Source organism: Cryptomeria japonica, chromosome 8 (genome assembly GCF_030272615.1).
Source record: "Cryptomeria japonica chromosome 8, Sugi_1.0, whole genome shotgun sequence".
Classification (NCBI taxonomy): domain Eukaryota; kingdom Viridiplantae; phylum Streptophyta; class Pinopsida; order Cupressales; family Cupressaceae; genus Cryptomeria; species Cryptomeria japonica.
Window position 1 is genome coordinate 50,829,370 of NC_081412.1, and position 25,973 is coordinate 50,855,342.

General features: G+C 37.2%; 2 protein-coding genes across 4 annotated transcripts in view; both read right to left on the reverse strand.

Annotated features, from left to right (window-relative positions):
- Window positions 1-25,973, reverse strand: part of LOC131041733 (uncharacterized) — a 166,270-nt gene that overhangs the window by 61,651 nt on the left and 78,646 nt on the right. For all 3 annotated transcript variants that reach the window (XM_059210823.1, XM_059210822.1, XM_057974924.2), the window contains exon 5: window positions 25,646-25,788. In XM_059210823.1, coding sequence (XP_059066806.1) covers window positions 25,646-25,788 — 143 coding nt within the window. The remainder of the gene's footprint in view (window positions 1-25,645; window positions 25,789-25,973) is intronic.
- On the reverse strand, window positions 1,657-3,731 carry LOC131041732 (uncharacterized). Its single transcript, XM_057974923.2, has 3 exons — window positions 2,661-3,731; window positions 2,333-2,548; window positions 1,657-2,230 (listed from the first exon to the last, which is right to left on the reverse strand). The coding sequence occupies exons 1-3, from the start codon at window positions 3,682-3,684 to the stop codon at window positions 1,986-1,988; spliced, it is 1,485 nt and encodes a 494-aa protein (XP_057830906.2). The 5' UTR covers window positions 3,685-3,731; the 3' UTR covers window positions 1,657-1,985.

The following is a 25,973-nucleotide window of genomic DNA, read 5'->3' on the forward strand; positions in this document are numbered from 1 at the left end:
TCAAAACCTTCCCTAGTCACCCCATCACCATCAGGGATTCACCATCATCATTTCCCAATTCATCCTTACGCTATTCACCACTAGCAACTACTAATTAATTAATAGTTGGTTAACAATCCAACGATTTTACTCTTAATTGGTGTTCAAACCTTCCCTAGTCACCCCATCACCATCATCATTTCCCAATTCATCGAAAGGAAACTAGATTTGAAGGGCACACCATCATCCTAAGGTTTTTACAAGATCAACCCACACCATATCATTCAATCTAAGAGTTTAAAAAAACTCACCCCCAAATTGTACAAGGGAATTTCAGATGAGCCCAAGCAATCACAATCTCTAATAGTATTTCAGTTAATCTTTGTCATGTCCCCGATTAAAATGAATAAATTTAGTTCACTGTTATTAAATAAATAACCAATTCTCCTTAGCCGATTTCAAGTAATTTGTCATTAATTTAAAAAACACTAAACACGTTGGTATCTCAGCAATCTGAGGTAAATTAGATTAATTATAAAGTAATATACAGTGGCAAACCAGATCTGACTTAACAATGAGCATCGATCAGACAATAATAATTAATCAAGGAAAATAAATAAACATTGTATACAATAGAGCAGCCAATTGCAAATTGTAAAACAAAGATAATGATGCAACAATTTGTATATTAGACAGAAACAAACTAAATGGCATCGCTTATGATTAGTTGAAGAGGCAGGGATTGTTATCTAAACACAAATCAGCATCGGTTCATTCATAAAAGGGCAGCAAGACAAGACGCCCTTCGAAAGGGTTGTGACCAAGTGAAAAGACACACCTCTTCATCTCTTCTTGAAGGTATATAAGGCAAAGCATCATTCAAAGGAGGACATGAAGGAAATAGAATGGAAAGCAAAAGTTCATTTACATAAATCAGCAGCATGAAAGATATTGAAGGATCAAATCAGATTGAATATAAGATATCAACATTCAGGTAAACTAGCAGACTTGTAAATAAACAAGTATTTGGTATTGTTGATGTGTTTTTCATGCACATGCGAACACAAAATAAAATACCAAGGTATCTTATCGTCTCTTGAACAAAATTTCCCCAAATGCTGAAGATTTCGCCTAAGGATCATTCGAGAAGACTCCAAGGTTCTATATGTAGGGTCTCTACGTGTGGATAAGCTCAATTTGGTCTGAAGTGATTATGCTGGAATCACAAGGGGACTTACATTCGACTACCTGAGCGTTTAATCTGCTGAAACTTGAATCCCATCTATTGGTTGGAAGATAAAGAAATATCAAAAGACACAGGGCTCAAAAAGTCTACTCTAAGGCCTAGAATGCGAGAAGATGGATGAATGACTAGTTTAAGTCCTACTGGGTTGGGTCTCACCATCAAGCTGAACAATTCCACACCAACTCAGTGTGATCTTCTAAGGGATGCTTCGAATATGTTCAAATCATACACCATCAAACATTGATCACCATTCAAGATAATGCATGAACAATAGACGTGTAACGAATCGAGATTAAGCTCATTCTATGCCAGTTGACCACGCAGGGCGCACTTACAAATCAGCAAGAGGCTAGTGGTTTGGACCAAGGAAACAATAATCGTTTGGGGAATTAATCGGCAAAACAAAAGTATAAGATTTTTTCAAAAAATCGGGAAAAAATCGGATATACAAAAAAACGTAAAAAATTGCAGAAAAACAATCAAAAACTACTTTTTTTATATATTTTAGGGTATTTCCATAGCATAGAGATATTGTAGGCAAATAAAATAGACACTTGAAAACATGAATTGCAGGAAATAGATTTTTGTTGTTTATATTCATATCACTGATTACGTTCCACAAAATATACTACACCATAAATAATATCTAGATGGTGATAGATGTCAAAATGTCAATTACAATATAGTTTGTGACTTTGAACAAAGTCAACCTGTAAACTAAGTACAAAATTCCAAAATCTCAAATGTAGGCAATGACATGCTAGAGAGTAGGAGGCCCTGATGATGAAGCTCCTGGGTAAGAGCCTGTCCTAATTCCTTCAACCCATTCAGGACGAAAGTTGGCTTGCCTCATGATATCAAAATCTTCAGACACAAGCGGACGATCAGCAACAACATAATCATCATCAACATCATCATCATCATTATCAGCATCATCAGCAGCAATCAACTCGCACTCTGGATATATCTCATCGAGGTCAATTGGCAAGCATTCCTCAATAGTTCCTGATTTTGCCCATGTAGAAATTAGTGTTTCCCTTACAAATGAAAAACCAATGAATAGTGAATACAAGTCAAAAAACTGCAACTATATATTAATATTCTCACCTTGAGCTTTCCTTATCTTCAAGCGGAGGTTGTGATGAACAAATACCAAGTCATTTAGTCGTTGTTGTGATAGGCGGTTGCGTTTCTTAGAATGTATGTGTTCAAACACACTCCAATTACGCTCACAAGCTGATGAGCTACATGGTTGGCTCAAAATACGCACCGCCATCCACCTTAAATTTGGTATTTCATCTCCAAAAGAAGCCCACCATGCAGCTGAAAAACACATTATATGGAGATGATATTGTAAGACTAAGAGTATGTTATAATCTTAACAAACTTAATGGTTGGCAAAATAAAGAGATTGTCAAAAGTTTATAGAGTCTACCTGGTTGAATTGTCTTTCTGCTTTGTATAGCAGCCCTAGAAGAGAGAAAGCCCTTAGCATGCTTGTACATTTCCAGCTCTATCGTAGCCGCATCAAATTTTTCCAAGTCAGGAAACATTTTTTCCATGCACTTGAAGAAGCCTTGTTTGATCTCAGCATCAATTTCCAGGAAGTCAGTCTTATAGAATAACAGAGGATTGAGAAAATATCCTGCAGCATGGAGAGGAGTGTGCATTTGTCCATCCCATCTCCTATCAATTATGTCCCACAACGGCATATACTTATCTCTGTTATTTTCCATCTTACTCCTTATCACCTCCTTGGCCCTATCCATGGCCTCATACACATATCCCATGGGGGGTTTATCTCCATCCACTAGTCTCAAGACTTTTACTAAAGGCTCTGAAAATTCTACAATTTGTTCAATAGATTCCCAAAATGTGGTAGAATACATATACTCTGCCACTGCTATGCCATTTGCTTGACTTGTGAAACCAGACTCCATCCACTCAGCTGAAACAAACATTCGCCTCAAATTACCTTTTTGTTCACATAATGTTTGTAATGCAAGGAAATATGTTGCAAATCTTGTCACTCCTGGTCGAACTAGCTCCTTGCCTCTTGTGAAAGAGCGCATTATAGCCAAAACCCTTGTGTGATTATAAACAAATTTGGTAACCTTGTGAGTTTTCTGAAATGCAACCTTAACCCATTCAATTTTGCCAATGTCCTCTAGGGTTAGATCAAGGCAATGTGCTGCACATGGTGTAAAAAACATGGAAGGATATTTATCTGTCAGAAGTCTCCCTGCAGCAACACAAGCAGCAACATTGTCTGTGATAAATTGAACCACATTTTGTGGCCCTACATCCGTAACTACCACGTCATACATCTCAAACAATGCATTTGTGGATTTCATCATATTAGATGCATCCACAGATTTCAAAAAAACAGTGCCAATCTCACAAGAGACAAGGAAGTTAATGAGAGTTCGGTTCCTTCTATCTGTCCAACCATCTGACATGATGCTGCAACCGGTTCTAGCCCACTGCAATCAATGTTGTTTAACAACATCTTGAACATCCTCTACTGCATCTTTCAGCATACCAACCCTCAATGATTCACAAGATGGGGCTTGAAACCCAGGACCTACAGCTGCAATAGCATCTACCATGGGTTGCCAATATGGATTTCTGGAAGCATGGAATGCTGTGTGAGAGGAGTACCAATAATTAGCAATTGCCTTCTTTGCTTGTTCAGTGACAGTTTTCCTCCATCCTGTACTCTCCAAAGTGGTTTGTGATCCTGGTGTGGTACGAGGTTGGAAGAAAGCATTAGTGTTTCCTCCACCTGTGTTTGGTCCACGTGCTATAGAATTATGTGTCGACCCAGATTCCCTGAAACTCCCATCTTCACCATCCTCACCCAAATCATGCATCCTAGGATTTGTAGAAGAAGAACCTAGTTCAACCCCAATTCTTGCCTTTTTGGCCTTATTCTCAGCAATCCCTTCAAGAGATTGCTTTGCCTGATACGAGACATCTGAAGGGCATTTTTTGCATATCTCGGTGTTATTTCCTCGTTCTTTTGACAAATGCCATTTGAAACGATAAATTCCACCACCGATCTCATCTTGACACCAATTGCACTTGACCTTCGTGCTACCAGGAATTGCTATGCAATGTGTCCATGCAAAGTCTTTTTGGCGTGGCATGGTGATCAAGAATTAGTTCTGCAAAAGCATTACACTCAGTTTTTAAATTTTTTGAAGCAGTATGCAAAAGACATTTTAATTCCAAGACCAGTGATACAAATAGGATCTAGTGAAGTTAAAGTGCCCTTTCCTCCTGCAGGTACCTCAAGTGCTTCTACTTAGTTTCTATTTTATTGTGTTTAAGTTGAGATGAAATATTCACATAAATGCTGATGAAAGGCCAAAGCACGGGGGGTTAAAGTTGGACACCCTGTTATCACTACCACCAAGTAGAAACTATGAAGAGGAATAAAGTAAGAACAAAATACATAAGATAGACTCCAGTTCAATGATTAAGTCAATAAGTAAGTACTAAATATGCTCAAGAGTCCCTTGAAGAAAACCCAAAGGCAATTTAAAATTTGAACTTACAACAGAAAAGTTTACAGTCTCAGCCTAAGAAAAGACAAATGCAAAATGGTGTTAGTTTCCCAGAGTATTCCATAGAGCAAAAACAGAGTCAACACTTGTTGTTTTCTTCCTTAATTGATCTAAAGAAGAACACTGATAAAGCTACTAAGATTAAAGCCCAGTTGTACACAAGTGTACAAACTGCTTTAGGATTGTAGAAGAAGGTAAAATTCATTTCTCAAGCCATCTATACCTTCTCGGATTTTATTATTGCCTAAATCAGAAATTGAGTTAGTAACGTTACCAACCAAGGGACCTAGGAGACAAACAATATTTTGAATAAATGATTTAGGCAATGGATATAATACTACAAGCATTTAACAAATATCAAGTGACCTAGGAGACAAACAATCTCAGAGGCTCAGAGCAGGACAATCGGAGTTTACTATCAAAGATATAGCAGGAAATACAGTCAAGAACACTTGTCATAAGAGTACTATCATATCAACTCAAAATCACAAGGCAACTGATCAAAAAGATTCAGTCGCTGATCTAAAAGGTGTTAGTACAGAGAAGCTTTATGGGTTTGACAGTGATTGAAATTACAAAAGGGGTTGTTTTACATAAGCTACAGACTATTGCAAATTACTAGATAGTTTAACAGTAATTTCTGAAATTACTAAGTTTTAAATAGTTTAATTATGTAATGATAATCTAATAATTAAACAATTAAACAGTAATTTAACAGTAATACATAATATTTAATAATTACAGTAATATTAACTTAAAACTATGAAATACATTATAAATGCAAAAAGTTAATAGTGTGAAAATTTATACATTTATAATGTATTTCACAGTATTAATTTTTTGCATCTATAATGTATTTCACAGTATGTAAACTGTGAATGTTAGTTTCAAATCAAAATACGTTTTTCTTACTGTATTTCTAGTATTTAACAAGTAAACAGTAATTTAACAGTAATATTGAAACCTTGTTGAGCATAAATACTAGGAAGTTGGTAAATAACTTTTGATAAATACGTTTTTTTTTCCATCTATAATGTATTTCACAGTATGACAAATATTGAAACCTTGTTGAGCATAAATACTAGGAAGTTGGTACTTAAGAAAGAATGTTGTGCAAAAGTTAAGATGCCTACACAGACTGGAGAATGGTCATTTATCACAGAATGTTGAGCGTAAATACCTGGAAGTGTTGCACTCGCAGCCCAGTTGATTGTTCAATGATAGTTGCCGGTGAAGAATGGCGGTGGGGAGAGGTAGCCCAGTCCGGTGAAGGAGCCGGAAAGAACTAGTTCAACTGGAGCGAACTAGCTTAGCAACACCAGCGAGGAGAGCAAACTAAATGTTATCGCACTCTCAGCGTGCAAACCGTAAACCGCACTCTCAGCCTGCAAGTTATCGGGCGAGATATGGAAAACCCAAAGCGCGAAACAGTTATAAAGAAAAAAAGCGGACGATTTTCGCGCGGTTTAGGGTTATTTTTTACGTGGCATTTTATTGGCGATTTTCGTCGATTTTCGGCGCAATTTTCCGCGATTTAATCGGTAAAAAATCGTAAAAAAATCGTTGAAAAAAGTCAACGATTTTTATGCGCGATTTTGGGGAATTCATCGGCATTCCATCCGATCCGCGATTAATCGGGAAAAAACGCGTTTTTTTCCCGACTGTGGTTTCTATGGTTTGGACTAGGCGGATTCCACGCGAGTGCATTCAATAACTTCCTTCATTCAATCTAATTATTTACCATCTAAGAATGAAGATTCAACAAGAGACCATGCATATTGCAAAGAAACAACACACGTCACCATAACTTCAATGAAAAATGGAGTTCATTTACAACCAAGGCAACAATTCCTTGCCTTCTCTTCCTAGTCTACTCTAATTGCTATTCTATTCACTATTCTATTTTACTGACTATTCACTATTGACTATTCTCTAACTATTATTAGCTAACCCTTAACTATTAACCTTTACAAATGAAGAGCCAGAGCCTTATATAGAGAGCTCTTTACATCTCAATGGCTCAGATTGATTTACAATCAATGGCTAGGATTACAAGATAGAAACCCTAATTAGGGTTTGTTACAACAAACTCCTTCAGCCCATGAGAAAATTACATTTCATGAGTGTGGACCAATAGATGTTAGGGGTAGGTGCCTCGAAGTTTGTGCCCTCACTGTCAAGTTTGATGAAGCCTCCTCACTGTCAAGTTTTCTTTCTCTGGTAGCTCACCTCGCCTTGAAGTGTTTATAAGATCTTCTTAACATCCTGTGGTTTCTTCATGTGGTAGAATGAGGTCTTGAGGATAGCTTCTCCTCAAACACTTGAAGTCTTCCAACGCTTTAGAAGCACCTTGAGTCCTCCTCCACACCTTTGAAGTGTCCTCGATAATGATGAAACTTGAAGAGGTCGCCCTTGTCCTCGCCCGGTCTCCCTCGAACTTGATTTTGTTGATCTACAAAACAAACAAAAGATGATTAAGTATACATAATATATTCATCCTAACATGCATTTCTTACCTTAAATCATCAACAAGAAAGCATTAGAATGAAATTCACTCAAGGTCCTCTCCGGGGACAGGCCCTATAGTGAAATTCGCTCTGGACCCTCTCCATGGACAGGCCCTATAATAAAATTCGCTCAGGACCCTTTGGAAGGGTCAAGAGTGAAATTCACTCAAGATCCTCTCCAGGGACAGGCCCTATAGTGAATTCGCTTTGGACCCTCTCCATGGACAGGCCCTATAATAAAATTCGCTCAGGACCCTTTGGAAGGGTCAAGAGTGAAATTTGACAAAGTTGCTCAATTAGACCTCATTTTCAACATTACCTTACCAAGATCAAGTCATTCACCTCCAAAATTGCCTAGGAATAGGTTTTGCTCAAGGACCTAGGCAAAATATTAGGCCTCCTAGGAATTTTGCTCTGGACCCTTTGGAAGGGTCAGGAGCGAAATTTTGCGTTTTAGGCTTAATTCACATTCCTTTAGCCTTGAACATCACTTGTCCTTTGAATCCCTTTCTCCTGAAGACATCATTGATTTGACCCCCAAAAAGACCAAAAAGAAAGAGTTCCCTTTAGACCTTGGCCAAGGACAGGACCTATAAGGAATTTTGCTCTAGACCCTTTGGAAGGGTCAGGAGCGAAATTTGCATTTTAGGACAAATTCTCCACATTTTGTGACCACAACTTACTCAAATGCATGCCTAAGGATGCCTCTAATCTCAATCAACACTAGGCTTGATGCAAAATTGGGAGCAAAATAGATGTTTTAAGAATTTCGCTCTGGACCCTTTGGAAGGGTCAGGAGCAAAATTTGCATTATAGGACAAATTCTTCACATTTTGTGACCACAACTTACTCAAATGCATGCCTAAGGATGCCTCTAATCTCAATCAACACTAGGCTTGATGCAAAATTGGGAGCAAAATAGAGGTTTTAAGAATTTCGCTCTGGACCCTTTGGAAGGGTCAGGAGCGAAATTTGCCATTTAGTCTTGATTCCATCATTTCCTTTGCTCCAGTCCACCTTGCAAGGCAAATACACATCAATCTTCCCTCAACTATGCCATAGGGATAAGGTTCTTGGTCTCAAACAAGGAGCAAATAGAGATTTAAGAAATTTCGCTCTTGACCCTTTGGAAGGGTCAGGAGCGAAATTCAAGCTTAAGCTCAAATCTTGACTTCATCTCCAACATTTCCTTATCCAAACAAGTTCTTTGCCTTCAATAATGCTTGGGACAAGGATTGGTTCATAGTTTTGGGCAAGGTAGAATGCCTTATGGAGAAATTCGCTCTAGACCCTTTGGAAGGGTCAGGAGCGAAATTCATCCTTGAGCTCATTTCACACCTCCTTTCTCCTTTCTTTGCCTTGTATTTAACTTGTAAAACCTCCTTCTACCACCATCAAGTCAACTTGCCATCAATTTAGCTTAAAATAAGGTTCTTTTAGTGTAGTAGGCAAAATTGGGGAGTCCTTCTAGGAATTTTGCTTTGGACCCTTTGGAAGGGTCAGGAGTGAAATTGCCATTTTTAGGCTCAATCCACATCCAACTTGCCTTGAACTTGCCCATTCCCCTTTATCTTATCATATTTAAGCTGACTTTCTCTCAAAGTGGTGTCCATTTCAACATTTTGGCAAGGATTTAGGCTATCCCAAGTATTTCGCTCTGGACCCTTTGGAAGGGTCAAGAGCTTAAAAAAATTTCACTCTGGACCCTTTGGAAGGGTCAGGAGCGAAATTTGCAAAATAGGGCTTGTCCTTGAGAAATATTTCTCCTAGCTTGCTTGTTTAGCTTCAAACCATCTTAGGAAAATACCTTGAGAGCAATTTGCTTTAAAATTGTGAGGAAAATCCATGTTTTTTGAGAAATTCAGTCTGGACCCTTTGGAAGGGTCAGGAGGGAATTTGCTCTTTTAGGCTCAATTCTTCCTCATTTTCACTCATCTTGCTTTAGACTTGTCCTCTTTGAAACCTTTCCTTGCCATGTATGACCACCATTTGATGTCCCTAGTGAAGAAATAAGCTATTTGGCGAATTTTGCTCTAAACCCTTTGGAAGGGTCAGGAGCAAAATTTGCAATTATGCTCAAATTCCTTACTTTTCATCACTTCACTTTGTTTCACACCTCAATACTCTCTCAACTACGCCATAAGGACAAGGTTTATGAGGCAAATTAAGACCAAGAAGGGAGATATTAGGAAATTCGCTCTGGACCCTTTGGAAGGGTCAGGAGCGAAATTTGACATGTTAGTCTCTCCCTCAGGATTCATATATGGAATATAACATTTAAGTATAAGGAAATGTCACTTATACTTTAAGTTATATTCCATATGTATTGTCAGGATGTTTGAGAGTGGTTTTGGACCTCCAGGAGTTATAATGCAAAATCTAGTTTTTGGAGGATTCTTCAATTTTCCAGACTTAGTCAAATTTCAGGATCAAGATGACATTCGAGACTTGCCAAATTTCAGGACATTTGAGGATCAAGATGACATACCAGACTCCTTAAGGCGAATTCACTCTGTCCTTGATATAAGGGATGGGACCTAGACATTATGCATTCAACCAAGGTTTGAATTAGCAACTTGAAGTGCGATCGGATAGTACACAAAAAACACCCTAGGAATGATCTAAATAACCCCTAATCACTCAATTGACCTGACCTCTTGAGGAGATCCACCTGACTCAATCCCTTCAATGCAAAGGCTAAGACACTAAAACGACTAACAACAAAACCAAAAGGGCTAACCCGAAAAAGCAAAAAGTGGGGGTCCCCATTTGCAATGGGGCGATGTGTGAATACGTCATAACAGGTATGCAATGTGGATAAATGTTATTATACATCTATACTCTTAATATATCTTTGACCAAGATATTAATAAGCTTCACCAATCTATTATATTTCTTTAATTAATTAATTAATCCTATGTTACCAGATTCTTCTGTGCAACTGCTGGGTCTGGGTTCAATTCGCCCAAAATTCTGGTTCGTTGGAAATTCGCCAAAAATTCATATTTTGCCTTGTGGGTTCAATCAGTCAGCAGGTCCCAAGGAGAATTTTGACGCTTTTCTAGAGAATTTTGACCCCAGCAGCAGAACCCGAGGAGAATTTGAGCGATGATGCATTTTTTTATTTTTTTTAAGTTTTCTTTTTGATTCTTGTGTCTTGAAAATTCAAAAGAGTGTATTTTTCAAAGAGAAAAGAATAGTGATATCACTCACCCTATACTAGGTGCATGGATAACAAATTTGATTCAGATTTTGAACTGTTTATAATTTAAATCTATTATAGTTGTGTTTCTTCTATGTTTAATTCATTACAAACAGCTATTCACTGTCATGCCATTTTCTCTTCAAACTGGGTGTGTGGCTATGTAAGCTCTAATGGGTTAGGGGCAATTAAAAGAAAGCCTAGGGCTATTACATTGCTATTAGAGACAACAAACCTGCTAGCCTTTTGAGTGTGTGTTGTGTATGCAGCTAAGCATGGGCCTTGGAAAGAACCTAGAAGATGAGTCACGATAGTTAGGGTCTGGAATTGAAGGTAGGGGTAAGAAGATGTTGGATTGGGATGAGGATTGAAGAGCATTCATGCAAATACAACAAATAGCACATAGATAAGAACAAATGGCAAAACACCAAGAGCAAACAACACAAATACTTCTTCTGTCTTCAAATGTTGTAAAACATGAACAATTCTATCAACTCCACCAAATCTACACAAAATAATGGAGTAGAAGGTAGTAACTCATATAAATTTGTGGACCTACATAGCCTATATCTTTCCTAGAGTTGATTTGACACAATAAGACGAAGACTTAAATCCAATAGAAAATGATTTCAATGCTTGCATAGATTTATATTCAAAACTTGATCTAGATGTTAGATGTGAAATCCCATTTGTAAATATTTTCTGCAGCATATATGTATATATTTTTATTTTTATATGTTTTTGTACGGATGAACCCAAAGCGAACCCGAACCCACCCCCACAAAAAAATGAACGAATTTGCGAACCTAAATCTAAACCAGAATCTGATTCCGAACCAAGACCGGAAACTTAGAATTTATCTATTCCTTGTCCCTACAAGCAACTATTGTAACCACATCACACATCGCCCCATCAAGATGGGGACCCCTTTTTTCCAGATTTCTAGTTGCTTAGTCTTGCCCCTCTCTCTGCTTTTCGGGATGAAATGAGTGAGTTTAAGGTTTGCATTCCATGTTAGATGATTAAGGGTCTAGTTAAGAAGTTCATTGAAATTGCACTAGTGAAATTTTCCTTGAGTCCTTTGCTTGAGAATTGGTGAAAGAATAAGTTTGAGCATTTGAATGTATAATGAAATGATCATTTGTAATCCGCCCCATCTCTAAGTCTGTCTTAGGTTTCAAGTTTCAACATCATGACTTCACATGTTGGAGCGAACTTCAGGTGTGAGGAGATTGGAGCGAACTTCATGTTGGAGATATTCAGAGCGAACTTCATCCTTGAAATATTTTGAGCGAACTTCTTCATGGTGAAAATGGAAGAATGGAGAAAGATGTGAACACTCACTTCATGTTGGGGAAATCAAGAATCCTCTATTTCATGAATTGCTAGGATGGAGCGAAATACAAACTTCACGACTTGACCAAGAGGAGCAAAGTAGATAACTTCATGAGTTTAAGTTTTGGAGTGAAAATTTCCAACTTCATGAGTTCGGGCTTTGGAGCGAAGTTGATAACTTCATGAATTGGTGTTTTGGAGCGAAGTTCATGATCTTACAAAGTGGAGCGATTTTAAGAGTGAAGTTGGGTATAAATAGGTGAAATGAATTAGAAGTTGACAACTTCATGAATCATCATTTTGGAGCGAAGTTGGTAACTTCGGTAGTTGCAAGAGTGGAGCGAAGTTTGAACTTCATGACTCTGCTTTTAGTAGCGAACTTCATGACTTTACTTCGTGGAGCGAATTTCATCAATGCATGAGCGAAGTTGAGGGAGAGATGAAGGATGATCACCTTGAGTAGATACAATGCCAAATGAACTTCATGAGCTACCGGTTTGAAGCGATGTTCCAATTTCATGACTTGAAGGATTGGAGCGAACTTCAGGTTCAAAGGTTTTGGAGCGAAATCATTGCTTCATGAGTTGCACTTCTCAAGCGAACTTCACAAATTGCCTTAGGAGAGCGAACTTGAACTTCACAAGCTGATGGATAGCAGCAAGATTCATGAATAGAGAAGACTAAAACAGATTACATCTTCAAGCCTTCGTTGATAAAATGAGAATCAAAGAGATGAAGCAAATTTAAAGAATATCAGTTTCATGATCTCTCATGCTTGGAGCAAAATTTAACAACTTCATGATTTGAGCCTTTAGAGCGAAGTACATACTTCATGAGTTGAGAGATAGGAGCGAAGTTCACGAATCCAGTAATTGGAGCGAAGTCTATACAACATGAACTTCATGAGTTTAAGACTTCAAGCAAACTTCATGAATTAACAAAATAGGAGCAAAGTTCATATTTTCAAAATCAATTAATGCATGATTTGAGCACCCAAAACAAATTCAAAATTGATCTAGAGATGAGTCGGCCAGGGGAGGTTTTTGATTTAATTTTATTTCATGTCAAGTTGGCCTTAGGGTAAAAGACACATCCATTCACCTTGGGCGCCTATAAAGGAAGGATTGAAACAATCATTTTCATTTCAACCAAAGATGAAAAACTCTTAATCGGCAATAAATCTTTTGGCCCAAAATTTTTGAAAAATCGGGAAAAAAACGGCAATAAATCATCAAATTTTTCGAACATTTGAAAATATATAATTTCTTAAAATATTTTTTAAAAAACATACATATACACTAAATTTACAGAACAATGTCTAGAAATACTAAATCTGATAAAGCCCTCGCAAGAATGAACTATATAACCAAGAAAATGAAATCAAGTAATGCCTTGGCAGCACTAAAACATATAATTGAATCTACAAATAGGGAAAGAGCAACAGTTGTAGAGAGGTGGAGGAGGAACTGAATGGAATACAATTTATTACTAGTTACCAAACAATGTAATAATAAATATTTAAAATATATTATTTTTAAGATTAATAACTTTCAATATTTTGAATTATCAACTTGTGATTTTCGTGGTTGAAAGTTGAAACTGTTTATACAGTATGTATTCAATTCTGTCATTTGAAGAACAAGAAAGAATACTTAAGTATTAACAACAAAGACCTGAAACATAATAGATTAAGACTGGAACAAGGTTGAATGTTGTTGATTATCGTCGGGCATCAGCCATCGGGGGGGAGGGAAGCCGCAATCGTGCGTTTTGACCAAGCCGAAATCGCTATTTTTTTTTTTTTGCATGACCTTTTTTTATCTTTTTAGGGTTGCAACCTCTGTTTTTTCAACGTGTTTTAAAACCGCAATATTCTACATTTTAGTCACGATTTTTGGCGTCTAAGAATGGCGATTTTTTAAGAAAAAATCGCCTGCAATTTAAATGACGATTAAATCATCTGCCTGAATGACTCACGAAACATCGCGATTTAGGCAATTTTTCACAATTTTTTCATCAATGATTTCAACATCAAATCAAACAAATTGTTTCTCCTCACCTGACCGAATTTCATCAGCAGACAGCGAATTTCATAAGTGCAGATTGGTGAATTTATCAGCAGCAACATCTTCATAAGGGCGAGTTCACACAAAAAGATCAGAAAGTATATCCTTTCAAGGGCAAATTTGTTCATCTTTACCCAGCTCTTGCAGATTTGTATCATCATTTAGTCTTCAAGTAAGGTGAAATCAGTAAAATCTGAGGTGAAGTATAGCATCTTGCTTGATAGAAGAGTCATCTTAGCTCTGATTATAGTTAATTTTGGTTGAATTTCATTAAATCAGATCTACATTAACCACCAAATCAATCTTTTTCAGTCATTAAAATCATATTCATTAAGAAGATTGATTTGAATTTTCATTTCACCATTATAATCTAACTTACACATCTCTTATAGGTGAAAGATGGCAGCCCCTAAACAAAACAAAACTCTTTCCCGCCAAGCGCTCATCAAGGAAGATATGAAGGGGAGTGCATTTGAGAGCAGGATCACGTCGAATTGGAGCAAAGTTGGAGACACTCATCTTGGCAAGTTCGATACCAAGAAGTTTCACCACCCATCATATATCAACGAACCTACACCAACAGCTAAGAAGATGACTCAAAGTGGACTCATAAACGCAGCTGGCTTTCCTCCCGTGGTACAATGCTATGAGCTCATCATAGAGTGTGTTCAACACTATGACTCGAAATTGAGGAGAATTGTGGCGAAGGATGGGAAGGTACTCGCATATCTCTCAGAGACAGCAATCAGCGAGACGTTTCATCTACCCAAGCCCAAGGAAATGATCTACATAACCTTGGAAGGAGCTAAATCAGCCTACGATGATGATCCTGATGCTTGCGCGAAGATCGACAAATTTTGGTTGAAGAAGAGTAGAGTAGGGAGAAGCAGATGGCCAGATAGACTGCACATGATTGACTTCAATGATGAATATAGAGACTTCATCACCTTGCTCCATCGATTGGTTGGTGCACCTGAGGCTTCATACTTCCAAGAATGGATGTTCTACTACATTGAGACTATCACCTGTGACAACAAGGCGATCAATTGGGCAAGACTTATTAGCAACAGCATTGATAAGCAATTAAGGAGGCTAATGTGCACCAAGACGTTCTATATGAGCTCTTACGTCATATACTCCATTGCGAGAAATTTTGAATATCCGGGACTCATGTATACAGGCATAATTGGAAGGAGACCTAGAGAGATCAAGGTGTATGATTGTTATCCACAACTCAAACATCCACCAAAACAACAGTACAGGAGGGTGAATGATGCATTCACTATGCATATCACGAGGCAATTCTGAGGTGGATCACAACAAAGACTCTCTCCAGAAGTGCAGGTGTTGGTAAAGCAACATGGTGCATGGTTCATTCAGTTCCCGAAGTTCACCTACATCAGAGTTCAAGGATCTCCTGTTCCTCCCTACATGTTGCCGCGGTACCCAACAAACAGAGTTGTACTACTCAAGGTGGTGAGACAATTATTGGCGTATATCAAAGCATATAGACACAAACATGGAGTCGGTGTTTCTTTTCCCATCACACTTGGAGATTCCATTGAATCATGCCCATCCATTCATGCAGCCGAAGATGCAAAGCGAGAGTTAGCACTTCATTCACTCAAGCCATTCACAATGAGAGAGTGCTTTGATCCATACGGCAAGGTGAAAGATGTTTTGGGAAGAAACAACAAGCATCGATGGCATCTTGAAGATTACTGGATGAATGTTCAAAATGATATAGAGGTAAAAAGGAAGATGTATTCTAGGCTACCACTCGATTTCATCAGAGAAGGCAAGTTGTTTCATGTATCTGATCAAGTTCAAGATAGTGGTAGATATCTTCAAGGAGCTTACGCCAAAGAAGAATTCAAATTCAAATGGGCAGATTTGGAGATTGATGATTTGAAAGAGTTAATGAAACCAGTCTTGGAGTACACTCGCATATGGGTGGATGTGCAAGGCCAAAAGTTGAAAGAGCAAAATGTAACACCAATGTTCCACTTAGAAGAAAGAAGAGATGAAGATGAAGCTAATGCAAGTGGCAGCGCACCACAACCATCTCATTCAAGAGGATCAAAAAGGAAGGAAGATCATGGTGAAAAAGAACCCACAAAGAAGAAGCATAAATCAAGTGTGAATCATCCTCCTTCCAGACCAGAGGAACTAAGGATAGAAAAAGAGTTGAGTCAAGGAGCCAATGAATCAGTTGAGTATACAGTCCACAATGCTAAAGAAAAAGAGAAGGCATCTCAAGAGCAAGAAGATTTCACACATCTCATTCAGGAGATTGAAGAAGGCAGAGAAGATACGATGAAACTACTTCACCACCTAGAGATGAGTAAATGATCTAAGAAGCACAAATTCAAGAAGGGAGATCTTGTAGTCTGGAGTGGTTAAAGGAAAGATTAGCTCAAGAAGTGATAGTGGTTGAAGAAGAAGAACAAACATATGACATAGCAAGTCTTCTACGCCAAACTCGAGGTTTTTTTGAACCAATAAATTTTATTAATATTTTTTAATTTTTACAACCTGGTTCAAAGAGCACTAGTAGGAAAGAACCAGGCAAAGAAAACCTCCGGTCTTGCTCATACATAATATAGCCAGATAAGAACAAGGATCGAAGAGAAATAACCAACCAACCCAAGAAGGATTCCCCAAAAGCCATATTGGTCGACAAAAAACCCATCCCCCCAGAGTGTATGAGTACAAAATCTCTCTGAGTGAGAGAATATAACATCAAGAATGCAAAAACCAAGAGATGGTGCTTTCCAACGGAGGAGAGGAAGGGTGGATAATAGCATCATTCTGTACTACAAGAGCCACAATCTGAAGAGGCAAAACTGAAGCCAAACTCAAGAGGTTACTGAGAAGAGGAAAGCTACAAAGATGTCAAAGGTGATCAAAGATGACGCGGGAACAAGAAAGTTGCAAATAGCCACTCCAAGAGTTGAGAAATATGAAGGAGAAATTACAGCCGATGAGTATGATATAGAGACCATTGACTTGGGTCCACTCACCTCCGAGCAGGCTATAGGTGATGTGACTGATTCAATGAAGGTTGTCAATGACATGTTAAGAGCTGAAATAGAGAAGAATAGGAGATTGGAAAAGGAGATAAGTGCATGGAAGAACTATGTTCAGCAGTTTCAGCAACCATTGACACATCAAAGTCCAACAGCTACACCACCTCCCTTGCTTCCCACAGAGACGGTTGATCATATAGAGAAAATGAGGAATTCAACACAATTGATGGATACATGGATAGAGGATTCCTACACTAGAGTGAGCAAGGACATCATGCAAACACTTGATACAATCATAAGGGTACTTGGGAAAACTCATGTACTCATAGAGGCCTTTGATGCATTTACTCATGCTAGAGATGTTGTCATTCCAGTGCTTCAAGTGATAAGGAAGACACCAAGAGAGATCCTATCAAGGGAGAAAATAAGAAAAGAAGGAACTACCCCTAATCGTCCACAATGGAGTAGCCTGCTTCGCACGAAGAAGATTATCTTCGAGGAGATTGGAAACGGATGAGGTCAAGTTCAGGATGATATGCACCGGATCCATGATAAGATAGTGGGAGTAGCACAAATTGTCTTGAGAAGGAAGATTGATCCAAGGACTATCATAGAGTCCAAGGAGTTGCAAGAAAGAATAAAGATTATCTTGTACGGTACAGATGGTATGGTAACCAAGGAGCAAATGAATGATATACTAGAGTTCGTAGTCTTGGTAAGTAAGACTCAAGAGCTCGAACCTAAATGGGAAGATGCCATTGTCAAAGCTTTTGATGAAGTCATGCACATGGAAGAGCGGCTGAAATCTCTACTTGAGATCCCGATGACTGAGATAGAGGGGATGGTGTCTAGATTCATCGAATATGCTAGAAAGGAATGTGAGAAAGGCAACCAGATTCTATAAGATAGTTTGTTATGATCCCATGTGGCATTTCACGTTCCTATTGGAGGATGCTTCCTCGATTTCCGTGTCAACATATGTTGTCTTCTTATTGGTTCATTCAAGGTGATGATTATCTTATTAGGGTTTTCGTTTATATTAAACCCTAATTAGGGTTTAGGTGGCAAAATCTTGGCCCTTGATCTTCATTCGATCTCGGCCCTTCATTGTATTTGGGAGTCCTTTATAAGCTCCACTCATTTCATTTGTAATGGTTATTAATAATAATAGTAGCAAGAATTAATAGCAGTGATAGCAATAGTAATAGAAGAGAGAGTAATAGTGCTAGAGTATTGGCAAGAGAAAGACTCAAAGAATTGTTACTGTTTAGCTTTTGGATGAATGAAACATTGAAGTTATGGTGTTTTTGCTCAATCCTTGAAACTTATTGCATGGTTCTTTCGTCATCTCAAGTCAATCTTTTATGTTATTTTTAGTGTTTAGATTGCATGATGGAATGTTGCATTTGATATATTGTGAAGCTCGTTATCCATTCCACTAGCTTTCTTGCTGATTGTAAGCGAGCCTTGTGTGGTCAACTGGAACATTTGGAAGTGTTTAAGTTCGATTATTGCTTGATCATTGATATGCATTCAATTGATGGTGTCTATGGTTAGCAGTGATTTGAAAATCTACGAACATCCTTAGAAGATTGCACTAGTTCTAGTGGCGTTGTTTGTATATGGCGAATCTGTAACTAGTTGAGTTTCACTTGTGTCAATTTCTTCATTTTATTCATTTTAGAATAGCTTAGAATTCCTCTAAACCCTCATCCTTTTGCCATTTTTTTTGGGTAATCATTTAGTAGTCTTAGGAAAAAATCCATTGCATGCCATCTGCCAACCATTTCATGAGATCTTTCGAACCACAAATGCCCCTAGATGAGACAACAATCACAACGACCAACTAGGCTTATCCACACGTAGTGATCCTACATATATGAACATTGAACTCTTTTTGGGTGATCCTTAAGCCTAATCTTCAGCATCCAAAAGATTTTGTTCAAGAGAGGATAAGATACCTTGGTATTTTATTCTGAGTTTGCATGTGCCCTAGCAACACATCAACAACAACCATACGTGGAATGGAAGGAAATATGTTAGGGAGAAGTGTAATACCCTAAAAATGGTCATCTAAACCATGGGCCCCTAATCTCGACAACATCACCAAGGTCCTAACCAAAGACAATTAAATAAATCTTGAGCACACAATTAATTTCTAAAATCACCAATGTCACATGGCAAATTAATCATTAATTGATCATTCCAAGTAAATCATTTTTAAACAATTATCTTAGTTATTTTAATTAAATATCTTTTGCATATTTAATTAAATAAATCAATTTGCCATAAATCTTCAAAAAAGGAAACAAATCAAGAAAGAGGAATTGGAAATTATGAGCACAAATCTTCAAAAAAGGAATTAATTGACCAAAAAAGAATTAAAAATTGAGAAAAGAAATCAATTGGAGATAATCTTGAAAAACAAATTAAAAATTGATGAACAATCTCAAAGAAAACAATTAAATATTAAAATTGAATGAAATAGAGAATAAATCAGTTTTTCCTGATTTTATCTTAATTTTAGTTCAATTTCCTTTAGAACTGAGAAAACCATCCAATCACATCAATTCACCTGGATTGTGCTTCCTCTTGGAAAATCTTGACCGCTCATCATCATTTGATCTCAGTCATTGGTTTCTTTCTGAATTTTCTATAAATTCAAGCTCTCATCTCTCAAAAAGAGATCCTGGAGAATATATTGTTATTATGTTGGTTTTGCTCTAGGTTCATTGAGAATTTGCATTGAGATATTGCATATTAGTTATTTCATATTGCTTAAATCATTTAGCTTAAATATTCATATATTGTTTAAATAATGTCTAGCTTAAATTTTGCATTCATTTAGCTCATATTCATGCTCATATAGATTTAAAAATCCTTCATTTAGGTGTTGTCTAATCACTGGATAGCTTAGCAATCTGAGAGCAATCTAAACTCACATCTACTAGAAGGCAATGGGTCGCTTTGTAATGGTTTATTATTTATTGATTATTGATTTACTAACATATTCGCATGCCATCTGCCAACCATTTGATGAGATCTTTCAAACCACAAATGCCCCTAGATGAGACAACAATCACAAAGACCAACTAGGCTTATCCACACGTAGTGATCCTACATATATGAACCTTGGACTCTTTTTGGGTGATCCTTAAGCCTAATCTTCGGCATCCAAAAGATTTTGATCAAGAGAGGATAAGATACCTTGGTATTTTATTCAGAGTTTGCATGTGCCCTAGCAACACATCAACAGCAACCATACGTGGAATGGAAGGAAATATGTTAGGGAGAAGTGTAATACCCTAAAAATGGTCATCTAAACCATGGGCCCCTAATCTCGACAACATCACTAAGGTCCTAACCAAAGGCAATTAAATAAATCTTGAGCACACAATTAATTTCTAAAATCACCAATGTCACATGGCAAATTAATCATTAATTGATCATTCCAAGTAAATCATTTTTAAACAATTATCTTAGTTATTTTAATTAAATATCTTTTGCATATTTAATTAAATAAATCAATTTGCCATAAATATTCAAAAAAGGAAACAAATCAAAAAAGGAATTAATTGACCAAAAAAGAATTAAAAAATTGAGAAAAGAAATCAATTGGAGATAATCTTGAAAAACAAATTAAAAATTGATAAATAATCTCAAAGAAAACAATTAAATATTAAAATTGAATGAAATAGAGAATAAATCAGTTTTTCCTGATTTTATCTTAATTTTAGTTCAATTTCCTTTAAAACTAAGAAAACCATTCAATCACATCAATTCACCTGGATTGTGCTTCCTCTTGGAAAATCTTGACCGCTCATCATTATTTGATCTCAGTCGTTGGTTTCTTTCTGAATTTTCTATAAATTCAGGCTCTCATCTCTCAAAAAGAGATCCTGGAGAATATATTGTTATTATGTTGTTTTTGCTCTAGGTTCATTGAGAACTTGCATTGAGATATTGCATATTAGTTATTTCATATTGCTTAAATCATTTAGCTTAAATATTCATATATTGCTTAAATCATGCTAGATTAAATCTTGCAAATCATGCATTCATCTAGCTTAAATTTTGCATTCATTTAGCTCATATTCATGCTCATATAGATTTAAAAACCCTTCGTTTAGGTGTTGTCTAGTCACTGGATAGCTTAGCAATCTGAGAGCAATCTAAACTCACATCTACTAGAAGGCAATGGGTCACTTTGTAATGGTTTATTATTTATTAATTATTGATTTACTAACCATGCATCTAATGACTTAATTGAAGTGTTGTGCATTCCAGATACATATAGGTCCACTTTTCACACACACAAGAAGCAATAGACAAGTTCCCTCAAATTAAGTAGGCCACCCTTGTTGAACACACCACAAAACTGAGGGAGGGAGAGGTCGGGCGTGAATCAATCTGAACCTTAAACTAATTCAACTTTAAGCTCTTAAACTCCCAACCACGATAATCTTATCTCTGCAATAATGAAGCATGAAACCACATAACACAATACACAAGAGAGCAACAAATTTACGTGGAAAACCCTACGCAAGGAAAAGCCATGGTGAGAAACACTCACATTATGAATAATTGATTACAATGTTTTAGGCTCAAGTCCAAGATAGCTCACTGCTCCTGATTTGGATTTGCAGGACTAAGGCACACAACCTTAGGGCAAGATACAATAGACTTGCATTACTGAGACACAATCGGAGGGCAAGATACAATGGGCTTGCATTACTGAAGCTCATTGCTCCAATGCAAGATACAAATCTACACAAGCTGCCAAAAGGACACATTGTCTTCCAGTAAGCATAGGGAAATGATGAATTGAAATGAACAGAATCTCTAGAACATGAAACTGCCCTTGAACAACTATGTCAAGTGAACAATATCATGGCAAACACAACTCACACATTCATTGTCTCAAAACTCTATCACACTGAAGGATACGATCATCAAAGCTCAACACAAACTAAAATTCGCACTTATGCTTTTCCACATATGCTTGCACATCATTCACAATCAATCCACATCAATCCATATCATAATTCAAACATCTGCACATCTTTATATACTAGCTCATTCATTGAAACCCTCAACTAGGTCAGTCACAGAAAAAATATAAATGAATTACACAAAGTCGGCCACCATGATCAACTGCGCTAAATGTGGTCCACTCCAAGAGATAAAGGGGGCCCGAATACATCACATAAAGTCTTCCAAAGTCAATTCCAACAAACCACGCACACTAATACATCCTCCAAGACCAGCATCAAACGTAACGTGTAGATAAACATAGCACGTTAACTAGTTAGCCCAAAAACATCATCCAATGCAAATTACTCAATGCGGATCTACACACACCACAGTAATTCCCATAGCAACACTCTAACACAACCTCCAAAGTATATCTAAACAAAAAGAGTATGATCCAAATAAGATAAATCAATTGAGGTCCCACACAATTGACCACACAAAACAACAAAACAACATAACTTCACTTGTCAGGCAAACCAACACATGAAATCTGAACTAAAACACTACATGAACCTTATGAGCATGTCCTCCAAGCCACAACACTTCAATCATCATAGTGGAGCAATGCGGATCATTCTCCAAATTAGTCTTAACAGACAACCTCATTGTCAGCAAACTGCGACCACCAACTTTACCATCTGAGCAACAAAGTACCTGAACATGATAGTGCAACATCCACATAACATAGACATTATATCTAGAACCGCAAGCCATCATCATCAAAAACGGGAGGAAAGCAAAGCATCCTCCATAAAGGCATTCAATACTCTTTCTTGCATATTGTAACTTCCACTATTTGCCATCTCCTGGAAACACCTCATACTCACTCAACGTCACCTCTAGACAACATAACATCTTAACACTCATTTTCAAACCACATACCTCAACTGCACAACTAAACAACTACAACTTATTGACCTTTGTAACCACTACACGCAATCACAGACAACACAAACTCATCTTCACTTGTGACATCAATCACAAGTGACACCAAACAAGTTTGACATCAATGACAACACAACCATATTTGCAACAACCCCAAGTGGATGGAATTGTCTTAGTTGATGTCCCTGCCATTTGTGGGCCAAGGGGCAAGTCGTCTTAGATGGATGCTCCTCTTGGGCTTAACTGAGTTGAATAGTCTCCAAGCGCCCTTTTGTTGTTTTCCTCTCCAAACTCTACTAGGGTTTGTTATGTGGAATAAGCCAAGGTTTAGGTTCTAGTAGAAAACTTAATTATCATTTCATATGATGTTAATTGTTCATTAACTCTCAAGCTCAATAATTTTTAAATGAGTTAACTTTAGAATGCTATTGGTAAAAGGAATTATATTGTTGGATTGCTAATTTTAAGCAAAAACAAGCCTATCCCAATTTGGGGACATTAAACTGTTGGAGGTACGGGATGCTCTACAATCCATGGTGGTTTGTGGAGAGTGGAAAAAGTGGGCTCAATCAAAGCCAGAAGAAGGGAAGGTGGTGAGAGAAAGAGAGTTTAATGAAACTTGGTGATCCAGTATCCAATAGAAAAAAAGTATTTGAGTTTGTGCTTTGTTTTACTTTTTAATATTTTATTTTAAAATATTAAGGATCTTGTATTCAGCAAACCAAAGATAGGACAAATAGCCACTATTGTACAAGAAAAACCCATTAGATGGTGGAATCATGGGAAGGACACACCAGAGTTGAAACAACTTGCTATTCGTTTATTCTCACAAATTGCTAGTTACTCTACTACAGAGAGGAATTGGTCCACTTATGGCTTCGTCCACTCAATTTAGAGAAATAGGCTTACATTGAAATGAGCAAAAAAACTAGTTGCAGTTCATAGTGGCTTGAGACATCAAAATCGATAGATAACTGAGTATTGACATACTCCAGTACCATATTGGGATGTTGATCCTGAAGATGTTAGGCAGAATGAGGATGAAGTACAGCCAATAATGGTCAAGATTGCATTGGATAATCCACTTTAGGCAGAGAGTGACAGTGACACAGATAGTTCTTTGGATATTGATAGCCTGAATGAGGCATAGTCATATAGATTGTTCTATTTTGAAGTTTGAGATTTTGAGTTACTTTAAGTTTAATTTTGAAACTTGAACAACAAAATGCTTTAATACTGTCATCATGAATCTCATGATTAATTTTATTGCTGTTTATATTGTTGTTATACTATTGTTATACTGCTGAAGTTTATACTGCTGTCATGATTTATTTACATATTGATATTGTTGTTATCAGTTATTGACATATCTCTTTCTCTCTCCCTGTGATATTAATATGGAAAGTAAGGATATTAATGATTAGGTCAACCTGACCTCTCTTGTAGAGGAAGATGGACCTCTGTAAGGAATTCAAGAAGGGTGTTATTCATTACGACTAGTTATGGTGTGGGAAGGATCTGTCATTATTTTGAGTGACGTCTTCTCACACAAGGTGGTAAGTGGTAAATGTTGGGAAGTGTTTGTTAAGAATATTGGGAGGTATCATCCTAGTATTTGTTGTTTTTGTGTGGCACTTTCATGGTACGTGCAGCTGGTGCTTCTAGTTTGGTTTGGATACTAGGTGCAGGTGTAGGACTACTTTGTTTTTATAGGGTATATAAGATGCAGGGAAGTCATCCGAAGACCCACTTAGGCAAGGCCTAGTCTTGGATTATAGTTTAAAGCGGGAATTTCATTGTGAGGATGTGGCCAACTTGCAGCTAATTAAGGCTATTCTAGGAAAAAAGGGTTTGGCTGATACGGGAAGCTTCAGGTCCTGCTATGATTCTTGCTGAATTTAAGGAGAAACTTACAAGGCTATAGTGAATGATGGTGTTGGGACCTGTATTAGAACTATTGGTAAGTGATAAGGAGAAGAAGATAAACAGGGTGATGATCTCTTCTCTAGTCAACTGAGGTATGTGGCAGGGAAAAAACAGCAGCAACCCTCAAGTGCAGTGTTGGAAGCTTCTATAATGCAGCTGCAGGAAGATTTGCACAAGCTCCAGGTTAATAATAAAGTCTGGAAGAAATTCTATCAGCACATGAAGATGGCAATGAGACATACTGATTGTGTTTCATAATGGTACTCTAGAATTGTCTAGTGGGTTAATGATGCCCCGTTTAGAGAATGGTCTGTTGACCAAGGTTGTGCAGAGAATGGAGATTATCAAGGGTTTTAAGTGCATGGAGTGGTGCCTGCTGCTGGAGCTTTTGCACCTTTATTGGAGGTGATTCTGATTGCAGGGAATGGGGGTATGGATGTATCAAATAAAGATGGAAAACAGCTCCTGTGAACAGTGGTAGCACAAAATTTTAGTATCTAGGTTGCAATGATATTCTCTGATGCTGTGTATTTAGGGTTCTATGACATTTCAGTTTAGTGAATTCTGTCCAGATATATTCTCTTTGTCCTGCTTGTTTTGGGAGGTAGATTTTGTATATGGTTGTGTCTCTGTTTGTGAGGGCAGTTTTAGTTTGACAAGTTGGTTTGTTGGTGATGGGCATAGTTTACAGTTGTCCTGCTTTTGTTATAGCATGTTTTTAAATCATGGTGTTTGTATGGTTCATATTGTAGTTGGGTTGGCGCCCCATTTAATAGATCCCCAATAAATAAAGTAAAAAAAATTATATTAATGGAAGAATGAAGCATTTTTACCAAAAACAATCTCTTAGGATAGAGAAAAACTCACAATGAAGACCAAGGTGTTTTATCTGCAAAATATTGAGTGTCGAGAAATGTATTGGAAAGCACCAATGATTTTACTCGCCTTGGACGATATTGTGCAAATATTTGAGCTAGAAACCCCCCAAGTTCTGTCCCATACAGATGGACCTGTCAAAAATTATAACTTGATTAGAACTAACCCCATAAAATTCTGCTAAGTGAAACAAATTGCTAAGAAGAGCTATCACAAATATTAATAAATTTATTTGAAAGAAACTCAATAAAATCATAAGAAGAATGATAAAAATATGTATTGACATTGACGTTGCCATCTTATGATGTCTGCAGCTATT